The 26,099-nt window shown below is 44.7% G+C and overlaps 1 protein-coding gene across 3 annotated transcripts in view; it reads left to right on the top strand.

The window, feature by feature from the left end:
- Positions 1-26,099, top strand: part of PLCB1 (phospholipase C beta 1) — a 647,792-nt gene that overhangs the window by 493,359 nt on the left and 128,334 nt on the right. For all 3 annotated transcript variants that reach the window (XM_074949681.1, XM_074949683.1, XM_074949682.1), the window contains exons 15-20: positions 2,541-2,611; positions 5,164-5,260; positions 17,725-17,809; positions 18,970-19,094; positions 21,235-21,389; positions 23,784-23,948. In XM_074949681.1, the coding sequence (XP_074805782.1) occupies positions 2,541-2,611; positions 5,164-5,260; positions 17,725-17,809; positions 18,970-19,094; positions 21,235-21,389; positions 23,784-23,948 (698 nt within the window). The remainder of the gene's footprint in view (positions 1-2,540; positions 2,612-5,163; positions 5,261-17,724; positions 17,810-18,969; positions 19,095-21,234; positions 21,390-23,783; positions 23,949-26,099) is intronic.

Here is a 26,099-nt window from a genome sequence, read left to right as displayed (position 1 = left end):
GTGAATTTTAAATTTTTATTCACTCAGATGGGGATTTGCAAAGGGGCCTAAGGCGGTTCTGAATTTCATTCAATGTTGGACACCTAATTATCTTAGGCTTCTTTGGAAACCCCAGTATCTAGCACCATCTCTTATCTTACTGTATACATAGTGCTCAAATATCTGTAGTCAGACTCTTTTCAACTAGCCTTTCCCGCCCATGGTTTTCGTGTAGCTTCATATAATGTCATAAATCCAGATCCTTAGCTGGTGTAAATTCCAGAACAACAACAGTCAAGGGAGCTATGGCAACTCAAGTTGAGGATCTGACCCGTAGTTTCTAAAGCTGCATTAATTTGCAGTATTTGTTTGTAGACCCTTACATGTACATAAGAGGGAATGAACAGAACAGGTAATCATCAAGTGATCCATCTCTTGTTGCCTATTCCCAGCTTCTGGCAAACAGAGTGTTCACAGCTGCAGCTTATGCTGTCCTAGGAGAACTTTTGTAAGTGAGAATTGATCTAATTGGGATTTTTCAGTTAAACCTTTTCAAATAAATAGGTAATATGTTGCAGATTTCCCTCCATGGACACATCTGGTGGTGATAAGCTGCCAACCAATGGTTGCCACCAATATATACTAATCTCAGCAGGGCAAAAAGTTTGCCATAATCTGCCTCTTCTTCTCGTTTAATGGACTCTAGGAAGTGCTTTTTGCTAATCTAAATGAATAAATTAAGAGATTCATAGCCAGTGGCTGTTACTGCAAATCCAGCAAGAACACTTCAGGCTCTTAGCAATACATTAAAGTTCCCCCAAACTATCCCCTGAGCCTGTTGAGCAATCATGTTATTTTCTTCAATGAAATGTTCAAACAAAGATTTGTTCATGAATAAAGGCATGGCATATCAACACCAGTGTCTGGGAGAAAACCCAGCTTGGGGAATCATAGCTCGACTGAGAAAGTAGCCCACGTTGCTTTCATTATATATGCTCTACATAGTCAACAGAGGTCATTACGTTGACTTCGGTGGGCTTTGAATCAGGCCATGAATTGAGATGAAGAATCAGGACTGAATTACCTCTTCCCCCCAAGGAGGAAGATTGTGGCATTGTGGATGAATTCTCACATTGCAATTTGTTTTTGCAGCAGGCAAGGATGTTAGCCGTTCCTGATGCCAAAAGAAAATTGCTTTGCCATGGTTAACTGAGAAAAGTGAAAACAGTGGGCAAAAGGTTGTGAAATAAAAAGATTTATGCAGCCTGTAATAAAACATACTGACCTAGCAGGTCCATCTAGGGATCTGCGCGTAAGTTAAAGCTCAGTTTTGATGGCTTCTTTCTGAAAGTAAAACCTACAGTAGAAATTTCTAAGGAGAAAGATAAGGCTGCAATTTTTGTTGAACGTGATTGTTTCTGGAAAGCACTATAATAAGACTATTTTGTTTAGGGGGAAAATGTTTCTTTGATTTAGTAACAAATTAATCTGTCTTGCCAATAGGGTTTAAATTGATATAAAATAACTGAGAACAAGGCTTAAATCTATGTGATTCAGTCTCATCTACTCATTCAGTACTTTTTGAGAAAAAGAATGATATTTAAGCAGCTTCTTCACATTGTTTAGTTTGCATTCCCCTCTGCTGGTGAGTGTGTGATATGCCACCTCAGAGCTGAGGGCTAGAAAAACATGCAGGGACAGAACTTCAATTGATGTACATTGAAATAGCTCCATTGAAATCAAAGGAACTATTGCCAGTTGACAGCAGCTGAGTATCTGCCTCACAATTTTCAATATATTATGATAAAAATATTAAATATTTTAATTTAACCCAAAATATTATTTATTGAATAAGTACATTGTTGTTAGTAGTAATAACTAAATTTATTACAGTAGTGCATAAGGACTAATGGAGAATGCAGCCCCATTGTGCTAGGCACTGTACAAACAAAGACGTTACAGTCTAAGTAATGGTACTTATATAGCCTCCATTGCCACGGTTTCTCAGGATCTTTAATGTATTTATCCTTACAACACCCTTAGGGAAGTGCTATTATCCCCATTTTACAGATAGAGAACTGAGGCATAAAGAAAAAGGTAAGTGACTTGCCCAACATCACACAGGAAGTGTGTGGCAGAGGAGAGACTTGAACTCAAATCAGCCAAGTCCTAACCATTGGACTATCCTTGGTTAATAATATGTGATATTGTATATTGTATATGCGCGGACTATCAAAATGCAGCATTCTTTTTTCTTTTTTTTAGTTCATTATTCTAACATCTAAACTGCTGTTCTGAATCACTGTTTTGTTGACCACAAAAGTCCTTTACAAAGACACAAAGGGGTTGTTTGTTTGATAGGCAAATTCCCCAGAGTAAGTCAGTGATGTTGAGGATGGCTAAACCACTCAAGACAGAGAATTTGGTGTGTTATATAAGAGGCAGTCCCCCTAAAATGTGGAACCCTCTAAAGCAACAGCACTTGAAGGTGTCTATCAAGAATAGTCTTGGTATTTATAATCGTTTCAGCCAATAATTGTATTGTAATTAAAATGTTGCAGGAGAAGCAGAGATCGAGAGTGACGATGACGATGACTATGATGATGACTGCAAAAAATCGTCAACAGATGAAGTAAGGATTTAAATATTTTGAAATAGCGGTGGGGTGATTCTGGTCCTTTAATTTGGCTTGCATTACTAAGTGTTGGACTGCCATCTAGTGGAGAAAGGAAGACATGCCCTTAAAACATAATACAAACTTTAGAAATATTTGCCAATAGTCCTAAAAGAATTCTTGAACAACACGTGTACACTGTTGCTCACTTTATTCATATTTTAACTTAAATAAGTTATTTAGTTAGTAAGTTAGTAAAATAAGATATAATGAATCAGTTTTAGACAGCTACTTCTTTCATATATTTGTGTATATACATATATACATATATATGTATGTATATATGTGTGTATCTCTCTCTCTCTCTCTATATATATATATGCAGCTTATATATAGCTATGCTGTGACAGCTCTGTGGTGAAATCTGTAGGAGACACATTTATTATTATTAATTTATATGGGTGCTCACAATGTGCTCGGCACTTTTCAGAAGATAAGATAAGGCAGTCTGTTCCCCAGGAATCTTATAGGCATGTATAAAGTATTAAAATACCAGCTACGTGATTTAGCTTTTAAATAGAGTGGTAAGGTCTCCTCTTCATAGAATCATAGAATAATCAGAGTTGGAAGGGACCTCAGGAGGTCATCTAGTCCAACCCCCTGCTCAAAGCAGGACCAATCCCCAACTAAATCATCCCAGCCAGGACTTTGTCAAGCCTGACCTTAAAAACCTCTGTGGAAGGAGATTCCACCACCTCCCTAGGTAACGCATTCCAGTGCTTCACCACCCTCCTAGTGAAAAAGTTTTTCCTAATATCCAACCTAAACCTCCCCCACTGCAACTTGAGACCATTACTCCTTGTTGTGTCATCTGCTATCACTGAGAACAGTCTAGATCCATCCTCTTTGGAGTCCCCTTTCAGGTAGTTGAAAGCAGCTATCAAATCCCTCCTCATTCTTCTCTTCTGCAGACTAAACAATCCCAGTTCCCTCAGCCTTTCCTCATAAATCATGTGTTCCAGTCCCCTAATCATTTTTGTTGCCCTCCACTGGACGCTTTCCAATTTGTCCACATCCTTCTTGTAGTGTGGGGCCCAAATCTGGACGCAGTACTCCAGATGAGGCCGCACCAATGCCGAATAGAGGGGAATGATCATGTCCCTCGATCTGCTGGCAATGCCCCTACTTATACATCCCAAAATGCCATTGGTCTTCTTGGCAACAAGGGCACACTGTTGACTCCTATCCAGCTTCTCGTCCACTGTAACCCCTAGGTCCTTTTCTGCAGAACTGCTGCCTACCCATTTGGTCCCCAGTCTGTAGCGGTGCATTGGATTCTTCCGTCCTAAGTGCAGGACTCTGCACTTGTCCTTGTTGAACCTCATCAGATTTCTTTTGGCCCAATCCTCTAATTTGTCTAGGTCCCTCTGTATCCTATCCCTACCCTCCAGCATATCTACCACTCCTCCCAGTTTAGTGTCATCTGCAAACTTGCTGAGGATGCAGTCCATGCCATCCTCTAGATCATTAATGAAGATATTGAACAAAACCGGCCCCAAGACAGACCCTTGAGGCACTTCGCTTGATACCTGCTGCCAACTAGACATGGAGCCATTAATCACTACCCGTTGAGCCCGACAATCTAGCCAGCTTTCTATCCACCTTATAGTCCATTCATCCAGCCCATATTACTTGCTGGCAAGAATACTGTGGGAGACCATATCAAAAGCTTTGTTAAAGTCAAGAAACAACACATCCACTGCTTTCCCCTCATCCACAGAGCCAGTTATTTCATCATAGAAGGCAATTAGATTAGTCAGGCATGACTTGCCCTTGGTGAATCCGTGCTGACTGTTCCTGATCACTTTCCTCTCCTCTAAGTGCTTCAGAATTGATTCCTTGAGGACCTGCTCCATGATTTTTCCAGGGACTGAGGTGAGGCTGACTGGCCTGTAGTTCCCCGGATCCTCCTCCTTCCCTTTTTTAAAGATGGGCACTACATTAGCCTTTTTCCAGTCATCCGGGACCTCCTCCGATTGCCATGAGTTTTCAAAGATAATGGCCAACGGCTCTGCAATCACATCCACCAACTCCTTTAGCACCCTCGGATGCAGAACATCCAGCCCCATCTGTGCTCATCCATATAAATCTGTGAAACTCCCACGAGGCTCATTAAGACTATTTCACATGTATTTCCTTTTGTCCCCTTGAAATTCCTCCTTCCCTCAATGAGTTTCACGACTTTCAGAGTGAATTTCATTGCTTAACACCCTGTTAACAAAAACAAACAAAAACGACTCCCTTCCTCTAGATGAGGAGCCTAAAGCGGATGAGCCAAGCCCCATATCAAAGGGAAATAGGCCAGATAATGTGCATATACAAATGAATAATGATCTATTGGACATTGATCCCACACCCACTAAAGTAAATGGTAAAGCTCCCATTGACTTTGCTGTGGCAGGTAATGGACACTTGGAGTCTTAGATATATAAAGTCTACTTTATAGAAATCCCACCAGTGACCTTTGATATGCAATAAACACAAAGTCTTGCCTTGTCTCCTTGTTCTAGGGCACTGCTGGCAGTGAAGCCATGGCCACGGAAGAAATGTCTAACCTGGTGAACTACATACAGCCAGTGAAGTTTGAGTCATTTGAGATATCAAAAAGTAAGTAATCTAAATAGCCATAGCATAATTTTATACTGGGAATTACTTAGGAGGTCGCTTTCTTATCCTCAGTCGGAATTATTTGAACATATCATGGGGCAGATCCTCAACCTGTGTAAATGCAGTTGTCATATCTTCATGGAAGTCAAGTAGACACCCGTAGAGGATCTGTCCCCATAGGTATAGGAGAAGAGTCTGCTTAGAAAACTGATGACTCTCTGCTTTTCTCTCCTTAGTGCGTTGCATAAATCCTGTTAAGGGTATTAGGAATTACCCACATGTATCGAGGGACAATAGAGCCACATTCATTTTGAGATATGCACTGGTCTAAACATTCAGTTTTGTCTATGGTAAACATTGGTACGCAGTGTGTGCGTCAGGTTTGACAAAGTTTCTGGAATTGAAAAAGTCTTTGCTTGTCAAATTAAATGTCCATGAATAAACAGGGTCAGAAAAGCGTGGCGTATTGTCAACTTTTGAACAACGAGATCATGAGCATTGAGCGAGAAACAGCAAGTGCTTTTACGCTGTGCCCATGTTGCACGTACAACAGATAAAGTATAAACACAGCGCTCACCCCTCATGTAAATCTATCTTTTCTGCCACAGCCTAGGCTATAACTTCATCCCCTGCTGATTTTTCACTGATAAAGTCTTGCTGGGAATGCACTTTGCAGCATCGTTAATAAACAGAACAGCAGCATTTCCCGTCTAGGAGCAGAACCCCCTACCATCTACCTGCCCTTTTTCATGGTGTTTTGACAGGATACAAGATGTTCTTGACATTTCTTTTTTGTTAAAGCAGCCTATCGCATTTTCATTTTTAAGTCCTGGATTTATGAGGCCCTAGAAGACCAGGGTTATGGGTGCCTAAATCCATTACCTCTATACAAGATTTTACATCTACTGAGCCTTGTATTGCAGTTGTTATGAGCATAATGGCAACTGCTTCATCAGAAGCAAATTAAGTAACTCCCCCCAAACAAATATATTGAAATATTTAAAACTTCATTGTCAATATATGTATATATTTATATAGCTTTGATTCCCATCCATCAGCTCAACAGCGATAATAGGACTGCAAGAAATCTTTACATCACTATCTTGAACCAGCTTCATGGCTTCATTATAAAACATTTAAAACATTGTGTGTGTGTGTATACTGGTCCAACTTATAGTAAGCTGTTTGTATTCAAGTTGCCTTTTTCTAATACTAAATTTTCTGTTGGATGCACATTTATACTCCCTGTAGAGGCTTTGAGTGGTTCCCCCCTGTCAGTGTCAGAGGGAATAGTCGGCTAGCCTCAGGAATTGACGCCCTTGTCCCTTCATGGTGTGTGGTAGCCAGGCCTGCAAGGCTTGAACCTTTCCAATGAGAGGCCGTGCCTGTCCTCGGCCCAAGGTGTATCCAAGGTATGTCATTTCCTGCCACCCGATCCGACACTTCCTTGGGTTGGTGGGCAGTTAAGCCCACAGGGCCCATACGACAGCCACCACCTGGTTGAGATGGTCTTCCTGGCGTCGGCTGTATATCACCACGTCATTGAGATATGCTGCAGCGTAGGAACCATGGGGCTACAGGAGGAGGCGATCCATCAGCCTCTGGAAGGTGGTGGGGGCCCCATAGAGACTGAAGGGCGTCCAGATAAACTGGTAGATCCCAGTTGGCATGGCAAACGCTGTCTTCTCTCTCAGGCTTGGGTTAAGGGGGATTTGCCAGCAGCCGTTTGTGAGGGGCGGTGATGAAGTGAGCTTCCCCGAGGTGGTCAAGCAATTCATCGATACGGGGTATTGGGTACGCATTGAATTTAGAGATCTTGTTTACCCTTTGTAAGTCGATGCAAAAGTGCAGGGTCACACTGTGGGAGGTGCCACGTCACCTCACAACCATCACACCCCTGGGTTGGTCAGGATGGCATGGTGGACAAGAGTGGTCTGGCCAGGTAGGGCAGTGAAGGTCTTAGGGAAGGCCTTCAATAGGCTTCAAGCCTGCCTCTGTTGCTCCTTGGTGAGGGTATCCCTGAGTTGTGGTTCCTCTGGGCCAGTTGCCCAGGTCTGGCTCAGTAGAGTAAGGGACAATCAATAGACGCCCCTGCTCTTGCCAAGTCTTAAGGAGGTTGACAAGACAGAGCTGTTTTTTCTTCTGCCAGTCCAGTTGCTGAATTTCATACATTACTGGCCCCACCGACAGATTACTTCGTACAGCCCCTGCCAGGGGGCCAGGAGCTTGTACTCCTCAGAAGGTAGTAGGAGCAGGACCCGTTCACCAACTTCAAAGGTCTGAGACTGTGCCCCCTGGTTATAGCTTCACTCCTGGGTCCCTTGGGCAGCTTGCAGGTTTTCCTTCGCCAGAGTCCTGGCATGGTTCAGGCACTCCTGGCGCTGGAATACATATTGTACGAGTCTCTGGGCCAGCAATGGTGAGTACTCCCATGTCTTACACATCAGGTTGAGCAACCCAGTAGTCCGCCAACAACTACAGGGCTCGTAATTTTTTCGATCAGGCTGCTTGTGGGCGCAGGACTCTCCCATTCAGATCTGGCCAAAGGTACAGTCCATCAGGGGACATTCCTGCTGCAAGTGTCCAAAACTGCCACAGGAGAAACAGGGTCCTAGCTGGGGATGTCTGAGCCAGGTCTCCTGGTGCAGCGAGTGTGTGTGCGAGGGGAGGGGTGGGGACGCCCTCAGGTTCTGAGGTCCCCCTCAATGCATCGGGTTTGCGTGTCAGGGTTCAATGCCACCTCGTCTGCCATGACTCCTCAGGGTCGACCGGGAGTTGGCCCATGAGCCAGAACTTTCTCCAGGCTTGTCAGGGTTGACCCCAATATCGTGGCTTGGGCCTCTGGCCCGACAAGGGCCTCTGCTGCCAAGAAGTTCTCCATGAGGGTGACTGCCACACTTAAAGTAGTGGGGCAGTGTTGGAGCATCCAGGACCTCCCTCAGGGTGGGAGGATGTGGGTGGATTGTTCCAGTGTGACCTGTTTGGCCACCTCGGTGACAGAATGCTGATTGGTCTGGAGCCACCACCAGCAGCTGTCCTTCAGCTCCTGTCATATCCCCTGAATCTGGGGTCAGGCACGTGGTGGGTACCCCTTCCCCTGGAACCGCACAGAACATCTCTGGGGTGATGTCCAGCATGTTAAGCACTGTGACCTTTACTTGCCCATAATCCCGGGCCTCGTCGATAGGGAGCCCACAGTAGGCCGATTGGGCCATCCCTGTTAGATATGTGGCCCACTCCTCAAGGGGCCCCCGGGTGGCCGAGGCGACCCGCTCAAATGTCATGAGGAAAGCCTTGGGGTCATCTTCGGGTCCCATCTTTGCTAGCCATCCAGGAATGGTAAGCACAGCGAGGGTTGTTTCCCCAGAGGGGCTAGGGCCACTGCGACCAGGCAGCAGGGCAGCCAGCTCTTACAGGCACTGCTGCTGTTGTTCCCGATGCTGGATCCCCAACTCCCAGAGCAACTGTTGCTGCTGACCTGCCAGCTACTTCATGAGTTGCTGTTGCTGTTGCAGCTGGGTTGCCTGCTGTTGCTGCTGGCTCTCCGGCAGCCACTTATCCAGTTTCTCGACCACATGGCCAGAGACGGTTGCTGGGAGGTCTTTGGGGCATCCTCAGCCCCTTGCCTCAGGGGTTGGGTTGGTGCCCACCTTCTCCACCAAGTGTAGCGAGTTTGAGTGGTTCCTTCCTGTCAGCATCCGAGGGAGGCCACTCCGCCTTGCTATGCCACCTAGCTGCTGAGAGCCAATTGACAGGGGATTAGCACAGTAAATCAGTAAAGAGTCTCGGGCTCTGGTCCCTCGGGACAGGGCAGTGGGCAGTCTTTAGCCCAGCTCTCCGGCTGGGGCAGACAATCGCCACAGTCAGGCTCAAGCCCTCTGGGCAGGACAGAGCAATGGCAGTCTGTAGCCAGCCCTCTGTCCGGGGCAGACAGCATCTAAACACAGGCTGTCTGGCCTAAAATGAATAGGCTGCCAACCCAGGGGTGAGATTGGCAGCAGGGGGTAGGGAGACCCAGGCCCACCCTACTCCACTGGGTCAGCAGGGATCCTGCCAAAACACGCTGACCATGGTTTAAGCACCACAACCGGACTAATGTCTGATTTCCCTGGACTACTTCCTACCCCTGTCTGTTCATAAGGCGTCATTTCTCACGGGTCCTTGGCACATGGCCGTTCCAGCAGCTCCTCAGGATGTTCCTTCAGGGGTCCACTCAGGGGCCAGCAGCAAGGCAGAGGTGTCTGACTCCTTCCCTTAACTCTCCCTTAACTCACCCTGCCTCTTATACTTCTTGTTCTGCCCCTCTGCTTCCAGAGCAAAGGGCAGGCCTGACCTGGCTTCACCTGCCCCACGGGGGCTGGGAATGGTTCCTCCCTGTGAGCGTCGGAGGGAGGCCACTCTGCTTCTCTACACTTCCCTTAACACTAATAGGAGTTATGCGTACACATTATGGGGAAAAATATTCCTCCTAGAAAGGAAGCTAAATGGGTGAGGGAACTCTTACTTTGAAGCCTACCAACCTTTCAGAACAATATGATGTATCTGTCGTCAAAAATCTGGGCATTAGATTTATCTCTCACATGCTCTTGCCCTAACTGATTTCTACCTCTTGTAAGGAACAGTATGTGCAGATTTAACACAGCAGGTTTTAATTTGAGCTTTGATCCAAACATATTTTATTCTCATTTGAGTACTCCTTGCATTATAACATTGGGGTGAGTATTTATGGTGTTAAAGTATAAAAAGACATTATTGTTAGGGTGTTACATATTGGTTAAAACTGGCCTGGGTGGCAGGATGCCAGGCTGCATTGCTAACTCTGCCTCTGACTCACTCAGTGACTTCAGGGAAGTCCACTAAAGATTAATACAAAGGGGGGGATTAAATCAAGCTTTTTTAATTTAAATTGATTTTTAAACATTTGAAATGACTTTTCATTTGTCTTGCTCATTCTTTACTTTCTTCTGAATTTTGTAGTTTTAAATTGCAAAAGTGTTTTGTACTTGTTTCTTTCCTAGTTGTTAGTAAAATTTCAAATTTTACAAAGATTTTTTTTTCTGTTAAGAAGTTTCACACTTAAAAAGCTTATCTGAATTGAAAAAGACACATCCAGGGCCTCGTTACCATCTTTACTGTGAGAAAACACAAACTCAAGAACATCACCACAACATGGTTAAGCAAATCACACATGCTATATTCGCAACCAGACCAACCTTCCAATATATTGAACTTACACAAGTCACAAAATCTGAAGTGCTTTGAACAGGCCACTCTCCTCCATTAAGATTTGCTCTTTGAAGTCAATGGGTTCCTAAATCACCTCGGTGCCCAACTATGGGCTTAGCAGCTGACCTTTGGGCTCCTATTTGTGAAAATTTTGGCCTGTGTGTATAAACACGTTCACAATAATTTTGTTTAATGTAGTGGAAGCCTACTTAACTCCCCATTGTTAACACTGAAACACCTTTGTATTGAAGTGAAAAAGATTGTATGCCACTAAGATAAAAGTTTTTAATAAAAATACAATTTTAGCTCCTGATACTGCAAACACCAAGGCACGTGCTTAACCTTAAACAATCCCTTGAAGTCAGTAGGACTGTTCATGTGAGTAAAGTTATGTCACTCTGTCAATGCAGGATAAAGGCCTTAATTTTCAATATTTTGTTTTTTGCCAGTAGCAGTTTTGTCAGGTTCAAATAAGATACCGCACCAGGAGTCACATTTATGAAAAATCCAGCATGTATCTGTGATGGGGTCTCCAGGGTGCAACCTGGACTGTGAATAGCTGAGCCCTTGGTGGATCACCTCTCACACTGTGATGCTGATGTCAGACTACAAACCTCTGATACGCACTGCACTTACACAGCCATCCATAGGCAGAGACACACCCAACTGAGTTACATGAATGACTTCCCGGTCACTCATGAACCATCAATAAGGAACCTCCAGCCAATTCCCCTCAGCTCCCCAGCCTTGTATCCCAGAACTGTACCGAGTTGCACTAGTCAGAAACCTGGCCAATGTAAGCTCATTACTTTGTTCACCACTCTGCCAAAAGGATAGTGGGCGTGCAACTGCCCTTGTTAACCTGAGCTGAGTTTTCCCAAGCACTTCAACCAAAACACACTGTTTTAGGTAAAATATAAAACAGATTTAATAACTACAGAAGGATACAATATAAGTGGTAGGCATAAAGGTGAGAGATAGTTTACCTTAAGAAAATCAAAAGTAAATATGCATTCTAAATCCTAAACTTTTAGTCTAAGCAAGAGTTGAATCATACAGTGCCTCACCCTGACAAATGGTACAAGCAGGTACAGTTCCTCAATACACAGGCTACGACTACATTCCAGCCTTGGTCCACCCTTCCCCCGTTCATAGTCTTTGTCTTCCAGACATTCTTCCAGGGGGGAATATGCCAAGTGATGATGTCACTTCCCCTCTCTTATACTTTCTTCCAGGTTGCTGGAAAGATCCTTGCTCTAACGGAAGGATCAGGCAGTCCCCATTGGTCAAGCAGTCTCCATTGCCTACCTGCTATAAGAGTCTCTGGGATAGTGGATTCTTTTCTTGATGGATGTTGATGAGCTATTAATGCTGTCTGGCTATTGATGGCTACTCCTTTGTTGCAACTGAAAGGCTGTTGTGGATGTTCCCAACCTCACAACATATGTCAGTAATATATAGAGCAATACTTCATAACGTCACATATAATGACAGCACATACAATCCAACAGGATATTCATGTTCAACAGACTAAGACTTTAAAAGTACAGTAATTTAAACTGATTATTTAAGCAGAGAACAGCACAAATCCATTCTCACCCACTCCTTTTCACACTGCAGCTCTCTTTAACCTCTACATGTCTGCTTCCCCATTCATAAAAGTGGGGACAATAATACTTATCTCCCAAGGGTGATGTAAGGCAGAATTAAACTTTGTCAAGTGATTTGAGACCCTTGCCCTAAAGTGCAAAGCATCCCTATGGAAATAAATGTCTCTGCACGAATGTATCCTGTTCATATGGCCAATTTCTATCCTTCCTAATTTGACCAAAAATACCCATTATTATTATTATTATCGTCGTCATTGTTGTTATTAATTGTACAGCTGATTAAATGCTGAGCCATTTCATAACCGTGAACATAACTTGCAGTTGCCAGCTCCTCCATTCCTATGGGCATTTCCCTTTGGTAGGGCATGGCTAAAAGATACCGTACGCCACAAACCCTAACACAATACATCTTAAATAGAAGAAACAGAGATGCTGCTTTTCCTTCCTGGGCACATTAGAACTTGAAGGCTCTGTCTTTCTCAGCCTTTCCACTGAGGTCATATGGAAGTTGAATAGCCACATGGGGGTTAAAAAGCCAATGGTCATATCATGACAGGATTTAAAAATACTCATTACAAGGAATGTTCATTGTGGAAGAGGACAAATGTGATTACACAAACAGAGACTTCAAGTGTCTGGCTAGTAGTTCCTAAAGAAAGAATGTGTTGGAAGAAGACCTCAGTGAGTTCCAGTAGCTTGCTGCTGAACAATGCACAAAGCACCCATCCCAGCAGCAAGGAGCATGGAGCTGAAACAATCCAGCTTGTAGGACGGTCCCTACCCTGAGTACAGCCAGGCTTTGTTTTGGTGTATATGGCAGGTGCGTAGGAGCATTTCTCAGCCAGCTGCATTAGCGTTGTTGGCCTTCACCAAAGCAGTGGGTGCTAAGGAGGGATTTGAACAAAGAGAAGGGGGTGGCCTTGGGCAGCATGGGAAAAAACCCACAAAGATTAAAGTGAGGAAAGAAAACAAGGGGTGTGGTGAGGCAGCAGGCAACGGTGCTGCAAAAGGAGTGAGGACTCAGTGAAGATTTAACACCCGATGGAACCCGCAGTGATCCTGGTGCACTGTAGCCTTTGCGCCTATAAAACTGTCCTGAGAATAGTTTCCACCATCTGGTTTTGCTGCTCCTCTGCCAGCAGCTCTCTTTCCCCCCGTGCTGTGAGCGCGAATACAGCTCCTTCACCTGTGGGGGTGGAGCTCGCCTTCTGGCTCCCTCTAAGAACGGGGAGAGTTTTCACCTACCTCTGTTATCTCTCCGCAGGAGCAGGGAAAGCTCTTGTTCAGTTTTTGCCTGCTTCCACTTGGCTTCTTGTTCTGATTGCACAAAGCAGACCAGGCCAACTCTGCGCCTCTTCAATCCACGGGTGACTGCAACAAAATTACTTCTAAGACCAACGTGGGTCAATTGCCCTCCACTGTGCCTCTGGCTTGTACTTTGCCTCTGAGAGCTTTGTGAGGCACCAGAGCTCATTCAGATGTGACACGCATACACTCACTAATTGCTTCATTTCGAGACAGGTGCCAAGGCATGTGGTGGAGGGGAATCAGCTCTCAATAGTGTAGGCACTTCTGTGCAAGCGACATGGCTTAGAATTTGCTGGAATGAAAGGCTGTTTTTCTGAGGGGTCTGTGCCTCATGTGCAAGACTAATTTGGGGCAAAAATTTAAAGGAGAACTTATTTAAGCCACAGGGGTTTTGACCTGGGTTTTCCATTTCAGGAGGCTATTCCGCTGCGTAGAAAGGCTCCGCACAGGTATCACTCGAGGGAGTAACAGACACAAAAGAAAAGGGAGATGTTCCTTTTTAAGTTGAATATGCAAATTGCAGCCAGCTCTATGCATTTAGCCCAATCAAGCCATGAGCTTAGGCTGTCTCTCCCCTCCTGCTGTGACTGTTTTATGGCAGGTAAGAGGTCTGGAGCAGTGTAAAGGATCCCTAAAAACTCTGGATCAGCCCATGGGGTGGGAATGGGGACAGGGCCATAGCACATAGCGCTGTAAAGATTCTAGCCCGCAATTGTAGGTCACTGTAACTTGGAGAGATTCTGAGGCTGACCTAAGTTACACCGGGGGCTTCTCCAGTCCCTGCAACTGTCTAAAATCAACTGTATGCAAAGGTGGCTTAAAGCCACCAGAAGCCTCCTACTTTTGTGCAGCGAGTTCTGTGCTCTGCTTCTCAGAGTATATTTACACTGCCGAAAAAAGCCCATGGCAGTGAGTCTCAGAGCTCAGATCAATGGACACGGGCTCCTGGGACTCGCACTACAGGGCTAAAAATTGCAGTGTAGAGACATTCCCACTCGGGCTGGAGCCCAGGCTCCGAGACGCCTCCCTCCTCGCTGGGTTTCATCCGAACCCAAACATCTACACTGCTCTTTTTAGCCCTTCCGCCTTGATCAACTGACTCGGGCTCTCATTCTTGCTGCCCCAGGTCTTTTTTTGTGTGGTGTCGACTTACCCGTAGAGCAGTGGTTCTCAACCTATCTACCATTGTGGGCCACATTCACACAATATATATATTATCTGTATGGCCCTGAGGATGTCACCTGGGCCTCAGTTGTGTGCTGATTGGGCCATGGGTTGAGCACCACTGCCTTAGAGGGATAGCGTAGAATCTCACCCTTACTGGGTTACGGGACAAGCTTTTTAGTCAGGCTCATGCATTTCTCCTGTGCACGAGCTGATGGCTGAAATGTTGAGGAAGAATGTTCTTTCTACTATGCCCAGCATTTCCTGGTGGCTGGGTACCTCATGGTCTGTATGGAACTCGTTGCCACAATGTACCAGTGACACCGGGAACTTTTTTTTGAAGAGGGACTAGATACTTATATGGAAAGTGAGACCATCCACAACTATATTGGGCAAACAGTTTAGAAGGGATATAAGCTCTCTTGCTTCAGAGCATGATCCGGCCTCGAACTTCCTGGAGTTGGGAAGAAGTTTCTTATATGGACAGGTTATTCCATTACAGGATTATTTACTCCTTCCTCTGGAGCATCTGGCACGCCTACTGTAGGAGACAGGCTACTGGGTTAGAGAGTGTACTGGGATGATCCTGGATGGCAGTTCCCATGTTCCTATTTGATTCATAAGCAAACTTTCTTTATCAGCCATTTCCTTACAGTGGCTGTAGGAACGTAGCAACATAAGATTTGTCATATCCCATTACACAATGGGTCATAACTTGGGCTACAAACTTGTCATGGTGGTCACGCAAATGGTGAATTTGGTTAAACTCCTTGGAATCTTGGCAATGGCTGTCAGACCACATCTGATTGGGCCCGAAACCTAGTGTCGTTGTGCTAGGCTACATCACTTGGATTTGTCCCATCCACCCCTCAGAAGAAGGAGGAGCAGATGGGCCAAACCGGAGTGGCACTGCAACCCCATGTGCCAGGTCAACACCGGCAGTGGGGATCTGGATACAGCCTTGTGGAATAGAATGAATCCAGGGTGGACTTGCTCTCCAAACCCCATGCTCTGGGCTTCAGCTTTCACCACTCGTACTATACTGTTGTGTACTGCATTCTTTGGTGACCTTTCCATGACTTACCATTTTTCCCCCCACCTCTGCTGTGAAATTTACTAACAATGGCCATGCCAAAATCATACCCTTCTTCATGACATTTCCCTCCCTTTTAACACCCAGCTGTCAGCAATTGTACCCTGGGCTGCTGCGGTAGCAAACTCCAAAGAAGTCTAGTCCTTTTTATTCCTGACAGCTCTTTATTCTAGTGCTCGCTATTATGCTGTGGTGGCTAAGGTGTGGAAACAGTTTCCTTATTTAAACCTTGTTTTCATACACTCCTGTCTTTACAAAACATTCATTTTTTCAAAGTGAAACTGTCCCTGGTTTGTGTATCAAGGTGATTCTTTTTTAAAGTGTGAACACAGTTTTTTTCAGTCTTATTTGAGTTGAGAGAATGAAAAAGAATTGCATGTTCCCATTCGAAAACAATTGTTCTCACGCTTTTATCCAAGGAAAACACCTCGGAACCTTATAACCTGAATTTTTTTTCGCTATAAATACATAGAGCTAGATTTAGGTGCCAAAAGTTGCAGATAGGCATCAAGTGGGATTTTCAAAAAGGGCTTAAGCAGGTTAGGCACAGAACTCCCATTGACTTTCAAGGGAGTTTGGCACCTAACTCACTTAGGCACTTCTGAAAATCCCTCTTGATGGCTATCTGCAATTTTTGGTACATAAATACCTTTGTAATCTGGGCCATAGTCTGTCATGAGTGTACCAAATATATTAACAAATGTATTTTTTTGACGGTTAGGGATGTTTAAAAGTGCATCATTGCAGAAGCCGAGTAGAGAAATGTGTTAACTTTTAAGCAGCTCACGTGTCCATCCCAACTAATTGCCTCATGAGATGCCTGGTTAACTAAGATGATCTCAATCTCTGAGGGCTTTTAAAAGCTTTCATAGATCCCAAGGCCAGAAGGGACCGTTGCGATCATCTAGTCTGACAGGCTAAATAGCTCCCCCAAAATAATTCCTAGAGCAGATCTTTAAAAAAAAAATTCCAATGTTGATTTTAAAATTACCAGACTCACCATGACCTTTGGTATATTGTTCCAGGTGTTAATCCAAAGGTTTGGCCCTAATTTACTACCCAAATTCTAGCAGCATTTCTTCAGCAACAATGTATTTTGATTTAGTCCCAGAGTTTTGTGCTACCTGTGTTTTGGCATCATTATCTTTTTGCATAATCTTCCCAGTCCTTGATAAGATTGTTGCACGATTTACTAATACTGCACTCTGCCTAGAATGAAACACCTTTACTGTACCTCAGTAAACAAGGTCGGCGCTCTTCTTTTCATGTCGTGGAAAATCATAGCTGTGGGAATAGCATGACTGCCACAGCTGCTCAGCTTGTGCTTATTTTTTATTAATCCTGAACAGCAAGAAAATGGGGGATTAAGACAGTTGACAGGACACTGTACTTCTGTGGACACTGTACTTCTGGCATCTTCGACATTTTCCATCCTTGGCTTGGATGCCGCCAGAAGAGATACTGGAAAAGCTAGCAGAAGCCTGCAGTAAGCAGGAGAGAACTGGACAATGTTTGCACTCCAGTGTGTGCTTGCATTTTACCTCAGCACTCCCCCTCCCCCTTTCATGAGATCAATCACCCCACTAGCTCTACATGGGATTTGCTGCTCTTAAAGTGGGGTTAGTGCTGTGTCTAACCCTAATGAATGTTTTCAAACGCTGGAGGCTCCTGGGCTCAGAAACTTTTGTTTTGTTTTCCTTTTGTTTGTGGTTTTAATTTCCCCAAACGTGTGGCTTTGTCAAGCATTTTAATTTTAAATATTTTTTTAAAAGAATGGAAAAGGGAAATGTTGGAAATCATTTGATGATATGAACGGTGGTGTGAAATAGGTAAGTCTATGAAGAGCAGATGGAATATAGGCACTGTGATGAACCCATTAATTTGCAGCTCTACTATATGTCAGCTTGAAAGTTTGTCTCTTTCACCACGAGAAGATGATCCAATAAAATATATTACCTCACCCTCCTTGTCTTGTAATATCCTGGGACCAACATGGCTACAGCAACCTGGCAAACAACAATGTTTTATCTAATCTATCACTGTTTTCCCCCTTTGAATTACAGAACGCAACAGGAGTTTTGAAATGTCTTCCTTTGTGGAAACCAAAGGGCTTGAGCAACTCACAAAGTCTCCAGTGGAGTTCGTGGAGTATCCTTGGCATTCAGAAAGATACACCATATGCTTTTGTAAATCTGAGTAAGAGCCGTTATGGTTCTTCATTGGGCTTTGGAGACATGAGTTTGGGAAATTTGGAACCTAGCCTAACTTTGTTAACTCGATTACCTCTTCCATTAGCAAAGAGAGCTGGCCCCTGATGAGACCTCATTGAGTTTTAGAGTGAATTCTTGTGATGTGGATTAGGGGCAAAAGGGATCATCTTAAAATACAGATTGAAGGTCTGGGGAGGAAGAGTGAGTCAAATCATTAGTGAGCATGTGGGAAAACAAAGCAATGGTAATTTGTTATATAAAATGATAGAAGATAAATTAAAACAAAGGAAAATATGTCAGAGAGAGATCATCTGGGTAACTCAGTACTTTGCATAGTCTTATGGGAGATCCAATTTTGATTCCTGGTCACAGCTGATTCTTTCCTGACTACCAGGAGCTAGCTGCACTGATTTGTTTTTTGGAGAAAAATAACTAAAGGGGAGTGCATTTCGGTTTAATGGCTCTCAGTGTATGTCATTGTCTCCTTTGAAGCCTACAATTTACAAAAAGGGATCCAGGTACAATATGGCCTTACGGAACATTAACTGAGAGCAACTTCTACATCTAGACTGCAATGTATTCGCATATCTAAAATTTGTGGAGTGGCCATTTGACGCTCAGGCTCGCTACATCAGTTTGCTCACCATTGCTTTCTCTATGTGGAGGCTAAATCTGAAACTCGTGTGAGGAGAGCAGTTACTCAGTCCAGCTCTAGAAGGATTGTTACTGCTGGCTAGTTTCTGTAGAGGCAATTTAGGACCATATTAGATTATTTACTGTGTAACTGAAGTTACAAATATATTGTCTTCTCAGATCCACACTTGCCCTTGCTTTTCCCCTGCTTCTTTAGAGTCTGTTAGCCCTTACAGGAACAAAAGGAAAGTATGTAACGTATCATTTTATAACCTCAACTTAGACACCTGAGTATTTATATAGACCAGCTGCCCTCCCAAGAACGTGAATCTGTGAATGTAGTATGTTTGGAGAACTCCACTAAGCAACCTACTATTGTTCTGTAAAGAGCATCTACATTTAATGACTGAAAGTATACATAATTATTTTGCCAAATGCACTGTCTCTTAACCACTCACCATCTAGATATAACAAAAGGCAGCTTAGCCGGATTTATCCAAAGGGAACACGTGTAGATTCCTCAAACTACATGCCGCAAGTCTTCTGGAATGCTGGCTGTCAGTTGGTTGCTCTTAACTTCCAAACTGTAGGTAAGGCTCAGCTTTTTCTTGGTTTAGTGGGCTGTACTTGCCACTTTTTCAATAGGTTCTGTTATTGGGAGCCAAGAGAGTTGTTTTGTTCAACAAAAGACGTTGGGCTATTGACCAGTTCTACGAAGCTGTTTGTTCATGAACCCAAGTTATTCTCAAATTCATTAGCATATTATACCGTAGTGCAGCATGCACACAGTGGTCATCTTAGAGCCATCATTTACCAACCGCTACATATTGCAGTTTCTCATGTGCAGTTCTGCAAATATTTGCTTGTTAATAGCAGCCCCTTTATATTGCGTAATGAACTGAAAATATAACTAACTTTCCCCCAGTCTCCAGAAATAATTATTATTAATCATTTTATTGCAGTAACACCTGGATTCAAATGTTCTTGGCACTGTACAAAATGACGAGGCCAGATTTTCATAGGCGGGCCCAATGGGAGCATCCCGTGAAATGCATTTTTGCTGCTCCCACAAACACCTGCATGTGCATGCACAAAAGGGAAATTGTATATATAGGTGCCTATGTCTCATTGAAAGTCAGCTAGGGTTGCCAACTTTCCACTCCCACAAAACCGAACACCCTTGCCCCACCCCTTCTCCGAGGCCCCACCCCACACTCACTCAATTCCCGCCCCCCCATCGCTCACTCTCTCCACCCTCACTCTCTCATTTTCACCTGGCTGGTTCAGGGGGCTGGGGTATGGGATGGGGTGAGGGCTCCATCTGGGGGTGTGAGCTCCAGGGTGGGGCCAGAAATTAGGTGTTCAGGGTACTGGAGGGGGCTCCGGGCTGGGGCAGGCGGTTGGGGTGTGGGGCGGATGAGGACTCCGGCTGGGGATGCAGGCTCCGATGTGGGGCTGGAGATGAAGGGTATGGCATGTAGGAGGGTGCTCCAGGTTGGGACCAAGGGGTTCACAGGGCAGGAGGGGGATCAGGGCTGGGGCAGGGGGTTGGAGTGTGTGTGGGGGGGGAGAGTAAGGGCTCCGGCTGCGGGTGCAGGCTCTGGGGTGGGGCTCGGGATGAGGGGTTTGGAGTGCAAGAGGGTGCTCCGGGCTGGGATTGAAAGGTTTGGAGGACGGGAGGGAGATCAGGGCTGGGGCTCGGGCAGGGCGTTGGGGCCCGGGAGGGGGTCAGGGGTACTGGCTCCAGTTGGTGCTTTCCTCAAGCAGCTCCCAGAAGCAGCGGCATGTCCCCCCTCTGGTTCCTATGTGGAGGGGCAGCCAGGCGGCTCTGCGTGCTGTCCCATCTGCAGACACTGCCCCCACAGCTCCCATTGGCCTCGGTTCTGGCCAATAGGAGCTGCAGGGGCGACACTTGGGGGGGCAGTGTGCAGAGCCCGCTGGCTGCCCCTATGCATAGGAGCCAGAGCGGGGACATGCCTGCTGCTTCCCAGGAGCTGTGCTGTGTGGAGGCTAGCAGGGAGCGTGCCAGCCCCGCTGTGTGGCGGAGCCAACCAGATAGTCAATGGCCCAGTCAGCGGTGCTGACCGGAGCTGCAAGGATCCCTTTTCGACCAGGTGATCTGGTCGAAAAGCAGACATCTGGTCACCCTAAAGTCAACAGGACTTAGAAGCCTAACTCACTTTTGAAAATGAGACATATCCAAGTCACTTAGGCTCTTTAATGCTGAGCAGAGCAACACCTAAGTACCTTTAAAATCTAGGCCTTAGGCTCTTTCGAAAATGTTATCCCACAACACAGGAATGGGTTACTTAGGGAGTTAGAGGAATCTCCATCCTTAGAGGTTTTTAAGGCCTGGCTTGACAAAGCCCTGGCTGGGATGATTTAGTTGTGGTTGGTCCTGCTTTGAGGAGGGGATTGGACTAGATGACCTCCTGAGGTCTCTTCCAACCCTAATCTTCTATAATTCTATCATTCTGTCTTCTGGAACATCTCTAGAGAATTCCCTCCTCTTACAGAGAGAATCCAAGATGGTGGCCACTGAGGATTGTGTGAGTGAAACTTGAGTCTTTCAGTGAAATATTTCCTGAAACCTAGGTTTAAGTGACAGCAGTGCTCAAGAACTAGCTGTTTATTTGCATTGCCCTTAGTCATATTACTGCAGTTATACTTGGTTTTGTATATTTGATACTTATCGAGAAGTTAATTCCTCGTGATATTTTTATTGCTTAGATTTGTCTATGCAAATAAACATGGGGATGTATGAATACAATGGCAAAAGTGGTTACAGGCTAAAGCCAGAGTTTATGAGAAGACCAGACAAACATTTTGACCCATTTACTGAAAGTATTGTGGATGGAATAGTAGCCAACACGTTGTCTGTGAAGGTATGTATACAGTTGTTGAAAATTCTGTTTATGTTAGAACCTGGACATATTTCTGTTTTATCTGGAGCCCTGGCAGATCTTCTTTAGCTGTGTCTGCACTGCAGTCAGGAGGTGTGATTACAGCACGTGTAGGCATACCAACCTAGCTTTAATCTAGCTAACTTGGATAATGTGGCAGGGACGCTCACCACCAGCACTGCCTAGTGGTCAGGCTGGGGTGTGGCAGGTGGTCTTCCAGGCATCCCCCTTTCTTACTGCTGCTTCACCCTGCCTTCGTCTGTCTTTCTGGTGACTCTGCCCTCCAGCCAGGTCATGTATTCAAGTCTGTCCCTTTCAGGGTATGTATAGAGTCCAACAATGGGGGAGACTTCAGGATTAAGCAGGATGCTCAGGACTCTACCCCTTGGGTCAAGATCTCACAGCCCAGACCCTTTTATCTTCAGGAGCTTCTCCCCCCAGGTAGGTTCCCCACATCAGGAATAGGCCTCTGTAGTTGCCCCTCTGCAGAGGTTGGTAGGGAAGCCCAGGCCCACACTGTCAACTGGGCTCCGATCCAGGGCTCAGTGGTAGGCAGCTAAATCCTGAGATTCTATGCGGCTGCCTCCCTGGGTCACTTCCTACCAGGCCCCTCTCTTCTCAACAGCTAAAGTAAAGAACTAAAACACAAAGATAAAGTCTGTGGCTTTCAGAGAGTCACAGGTCCCTTCTCTGTAGGCTCCGTCAGGTCACCATAGCCAGGTCTCAGGCAGCAAGAGCTCCATGGTGCTCCTTCTCACAAGCTCAGAGTATAGGTCAGCTCACCTCCACAGCCTGCCTGCCAGTGCCACTAAGCTACTGTGTTCCCCTTTGTAAGTTCTTCCTCCAGCCAGTGCAGGTGTGGCAGGTGTGGTGGAGCAGAGCTGCCTGGGCCCAGGGCATCTCTTTAACCTGTACCTTTCCAGTGTGAGGTTTGTACACCCCATCACAGGGACCAACCGCAGTGAAGGTGCGGCATCACAGGCTTCAGCATGGCCCGCACAAGCCCACCCAGAACCCTCGGCACTTACTTGGACAGCTAGCCCCCGCTGAAGTCTGTGCTGCCATGGCTACACTATTGGTACTCACTCTAGGTAGACTCAAGCTAACTCATGTCTACATGTGCTGAAGTCACACCTCCAGTTGCAGTGCAGACATACTGTAAATTGAGACAATGAGATACGTTTAATTTGCAGTGGGGCATATTTAATTTTTAAACTCAACGGTATCTAAATTCATAAAAAAACAGAAGCTCAAATTTTGAAGGAATATTGCCTATTAAGTAAATTTGCTTGTGTTTTGTTTTTAATTTCCTTTCCAATCCCTTTTCTTTTCATCACATAAGACTTCCCAGGAAACTGATGTATTTAAGAAGAGGTTGAAGATTTTTAAGTTTTTGTTTATGAAGTGCTGTATTTCAAATAGTGTAACCTTAAAAACATCCCTAGTCCATGCTAAATGTTAACTTGCACTGAGATGACCAACAGAGCATGCTGCTTAGTGTAAATTAATACAATAACAGGTTTTTGCAATGAGACCAGGAAGTTATAAAAGTCATGGTTTCATACCCAGAGTTACAAAAACAATTTATTTCATTAATAGGCCTATTCAGCTGAACAATCTCCCCTGTCAGAAGCCACCCACAAAATATCCTGTTTTGTTCAGTGGTAGGAAACTGATACCCACCTTGAGGCTGCAGGCACAAGTCAGCTGTGGCAAAGCAGTGGTGTGAGAGCGTGTGTGAAAGAGGTGGCTGGCAGCTTTGGGACCACATCTAAATGGAGGTTATTCAGTAGCTCTAGGGAGATGCTTAGCCCTTTGCAGGAATTGAGTCCCTAGGAGTAATGTGGCCATTGCCTGAAGTTGGCTCCTTCTGACTGTCCAGTAGAGATTGTGCTAGTTGTGATGTCATGGCATGGTAGATGCTGAGGCCTCACAAATGAATGGGAGCTGGCATACTATGGGCAAATCTGAGGTTCTTTAAGATACCCTGACATTGGCTGAATATCCCTCGCTCCTTGTTACTCAGGGAATTCATCATCAACCTTTACATTTACCTCATATTTAAAAAAAAAAAAAAAAAGTCTGGAAGGAGACAAAAACGAAACAGGTGCATCTGCTTTTTTATCATTGCCTTGGTTGCAACACCACTACACAAAGCTCTGGTGTTACCGTATCTTTTTATTTACTATAACAGTATGTTATAGTCCTGTATTTGCAGTATTAGAGAATGCTTGTTTTGAGTTTGGGGTTTATTTAGGAGAGAACTATACCATCACTAGGAAGAATTCTTCAGCCTGAATTTCAGCCAGAAATTTCAGAATCCACACTAAGCTGTCTTTATTAATCATTTTCAAACACTCCTATCTTGTTTTCTAGATAATTTCAGGTCAATTTCTTTCGGATAAAAAAGTTGGTACTTATGTAGAAGTAGACATGTTTGGCCTGCCTGTGGATACAAGACGAAAAGCTTTAAAGACAAAGACCTCTCAAGGCAATGCTGTTAATCCTGTATGGGAAGAAGAACCCATAGTATTTAAGAAGGTTGGTGTGATGTTTATTTCCCTACAATGCAGAGTGATTATTTTATTGCTTTCCACTAGGTTAATTTTGTGTTGTACAGAAAATCAGAATGATTGCATTTGCTGAAGAGATCATTTAAGAGACTCTGAAACAGCTATGCTGTAGAGCCCACCCCTGCTCCAATAAAATCAAGCCAGCTCCTACTGAAATCAGTCAACTGATGTAACTTTGTTAGTTTCATTGACACAAGATTGGGCCTCTGTACATACAAGGCAAAAAATTCCAAAGTGCATGAAACCCAGATTTTGTAAGGTATTTAGGGGTTGCATCATTGAGCGTTGCAATGCCTAACTGATTTAGGAGCCAAAGCCTCATTTACAAAGTGATTTAGGCACTTAGGAGCCTATCCTATTGACTGTCAATGGGATTTTGACGCTTAAGTGCCTTAATCCCTTTTGATTAGAAGATTTAGGTTCCTAGATCAGTTAGGGATTGCAATGCTGAGCACAGCAACACCTAAATACCTTTAATCATCTGGGACCAGATGATTCAAGAGCCTAAATCCCATTCACTTACAATGGGACATAGGCTCTTGAGTTACTGAGGTGCTTTGGAAAATTTTACCCAGAGGACCCAATCCTACAAAGTCAATGGGAGCTGAGGGTACTAAGCATCTTTCAGAATCATGCCCTTGCAGCATTAGTATCTCACAGTGCTTTGTAAATGGGATTGCAGCCAATTTCCTAAAGAGAGCTGTAGTATTGTCTATTTTTAGTTTACTGGCTAATGCAGTTAATTAGTCTTGGTTCAAGTAGAGAACCTGCCTTTTCCTGACGTCCCATGACAGCAATTAAAGTTCATGGAGGCACTTACACAGTCAGTGCCTGAAACTCAGCTTTCTAGGAGCTGCAGTAGGACGCCCTCATCTGAAGGCCCTGTCCTCAGACCTCCTTCCCTTTGGCATTCTGCCAGGGCTGGATTTTGGAAACAGCACTAGCATTTTGTTGTTGTTGTTCTCATGGGCCCTTAATTAATATATTTTATTTCTGTTACCAGTTTTACTATAATGTGTGGGAGCCTCCAGGCTCATAATGGGCCTGGATTGTTATTTTGAGTGATCTGAAGATTAACTCATATAATCTGTTGTTAGTGGGAGGTGAAACTAAGTGCCTACATATTTTTAGGTGTCATATAAACATCCATTAAATAACACACTGATTTCCACATAGTGTGCTCTGAGGAAAAGAGGCCAGTGTAACCAGCCTTACAATGTGTATCTACACATGACTTCTCTACGACACAGTAATGAGATACGGTGCACATTTTTTACAGTACCATTTGGTTGGGTAGGAATTAAGGTCGGGTCTGTTACTTGTGGGATTTGGGCCTTGACTAAAATTTAAGGCAATGTAAGAATGTTCATTCAATGCCAAGCACGGTTTTGGTCTCGAGTAGGCCTTGTTTTGGGACACGAACAGTCCTGACTTCTGGGTCCCTGTTCTTGTCAGCACGAATGATCCAGTGGCACAGAGCTTTTGAGGATGAAATCAGAGACTGCCTTTCTAGGACTCTACTCAAGCAAACAAGCCCTTCTGTCTGATGGCTTGCAGAAAAACCAGCTGTTGGTCATGGCCAATCTGACAAAAGACTACATCCCACTGGAGAGCCCTACAGGGTTAATATTTGATGATGTCGTGTTCAACAGCTCTATGACACACACCCCGTACTATCCCCATGTGCCAGGGATAAGGATTGGGGGATATGTCTGTTGCCAGAAATAAGCTGGGTGATAGGAAATGTCTCATTACTGCTTGTTAGACTGGGAGCTGAAAGCTCCAGTTTGACTGCATTCCGCTTTGTAAATCTAGGCCCTAGCTCACCTGGGCCTTCCCACTGTCTTGAATATTGATCCCTATGAACAAGAAGTGCTTTCGACAGGGACAGGCCTTCCAAGCTCAGTTCTTTCACATATCCGTACCTCATAAAGGAAAAGATTAATCCTTCTCGCACAGGCAGACTGATTTCCTACCAAATCACCCGTCCTCTTGGAGAAAGACACGCTATTTAATATATCGCCAGAGCAATCTCCCTTTCGAAAGAAATCACATCACGTATTTGTTTATGAGGTTAGTCCAGGTTCCTTTCTGCCCTACTGCTATTATAGTCTTTTAA

This window comes from Natator depressus, chromosome 3 (assembly GCF_965152275.1).
Source record: "Natator depressus isolate rNatDep1 chromosome 3, rNatDep2.hap1, whole genome shotgun sequence".
Lineage (NCBI taxonomy): Eukaryota > Metazoa > Chordata > Testudines > Cheloniidae > Natator > Natator depressus.
The sequence above is the reverse complement of the archived record's forward strand: the minus strand, read 5'-3'. Positions and strand labels throughout refer to the sequence as shown.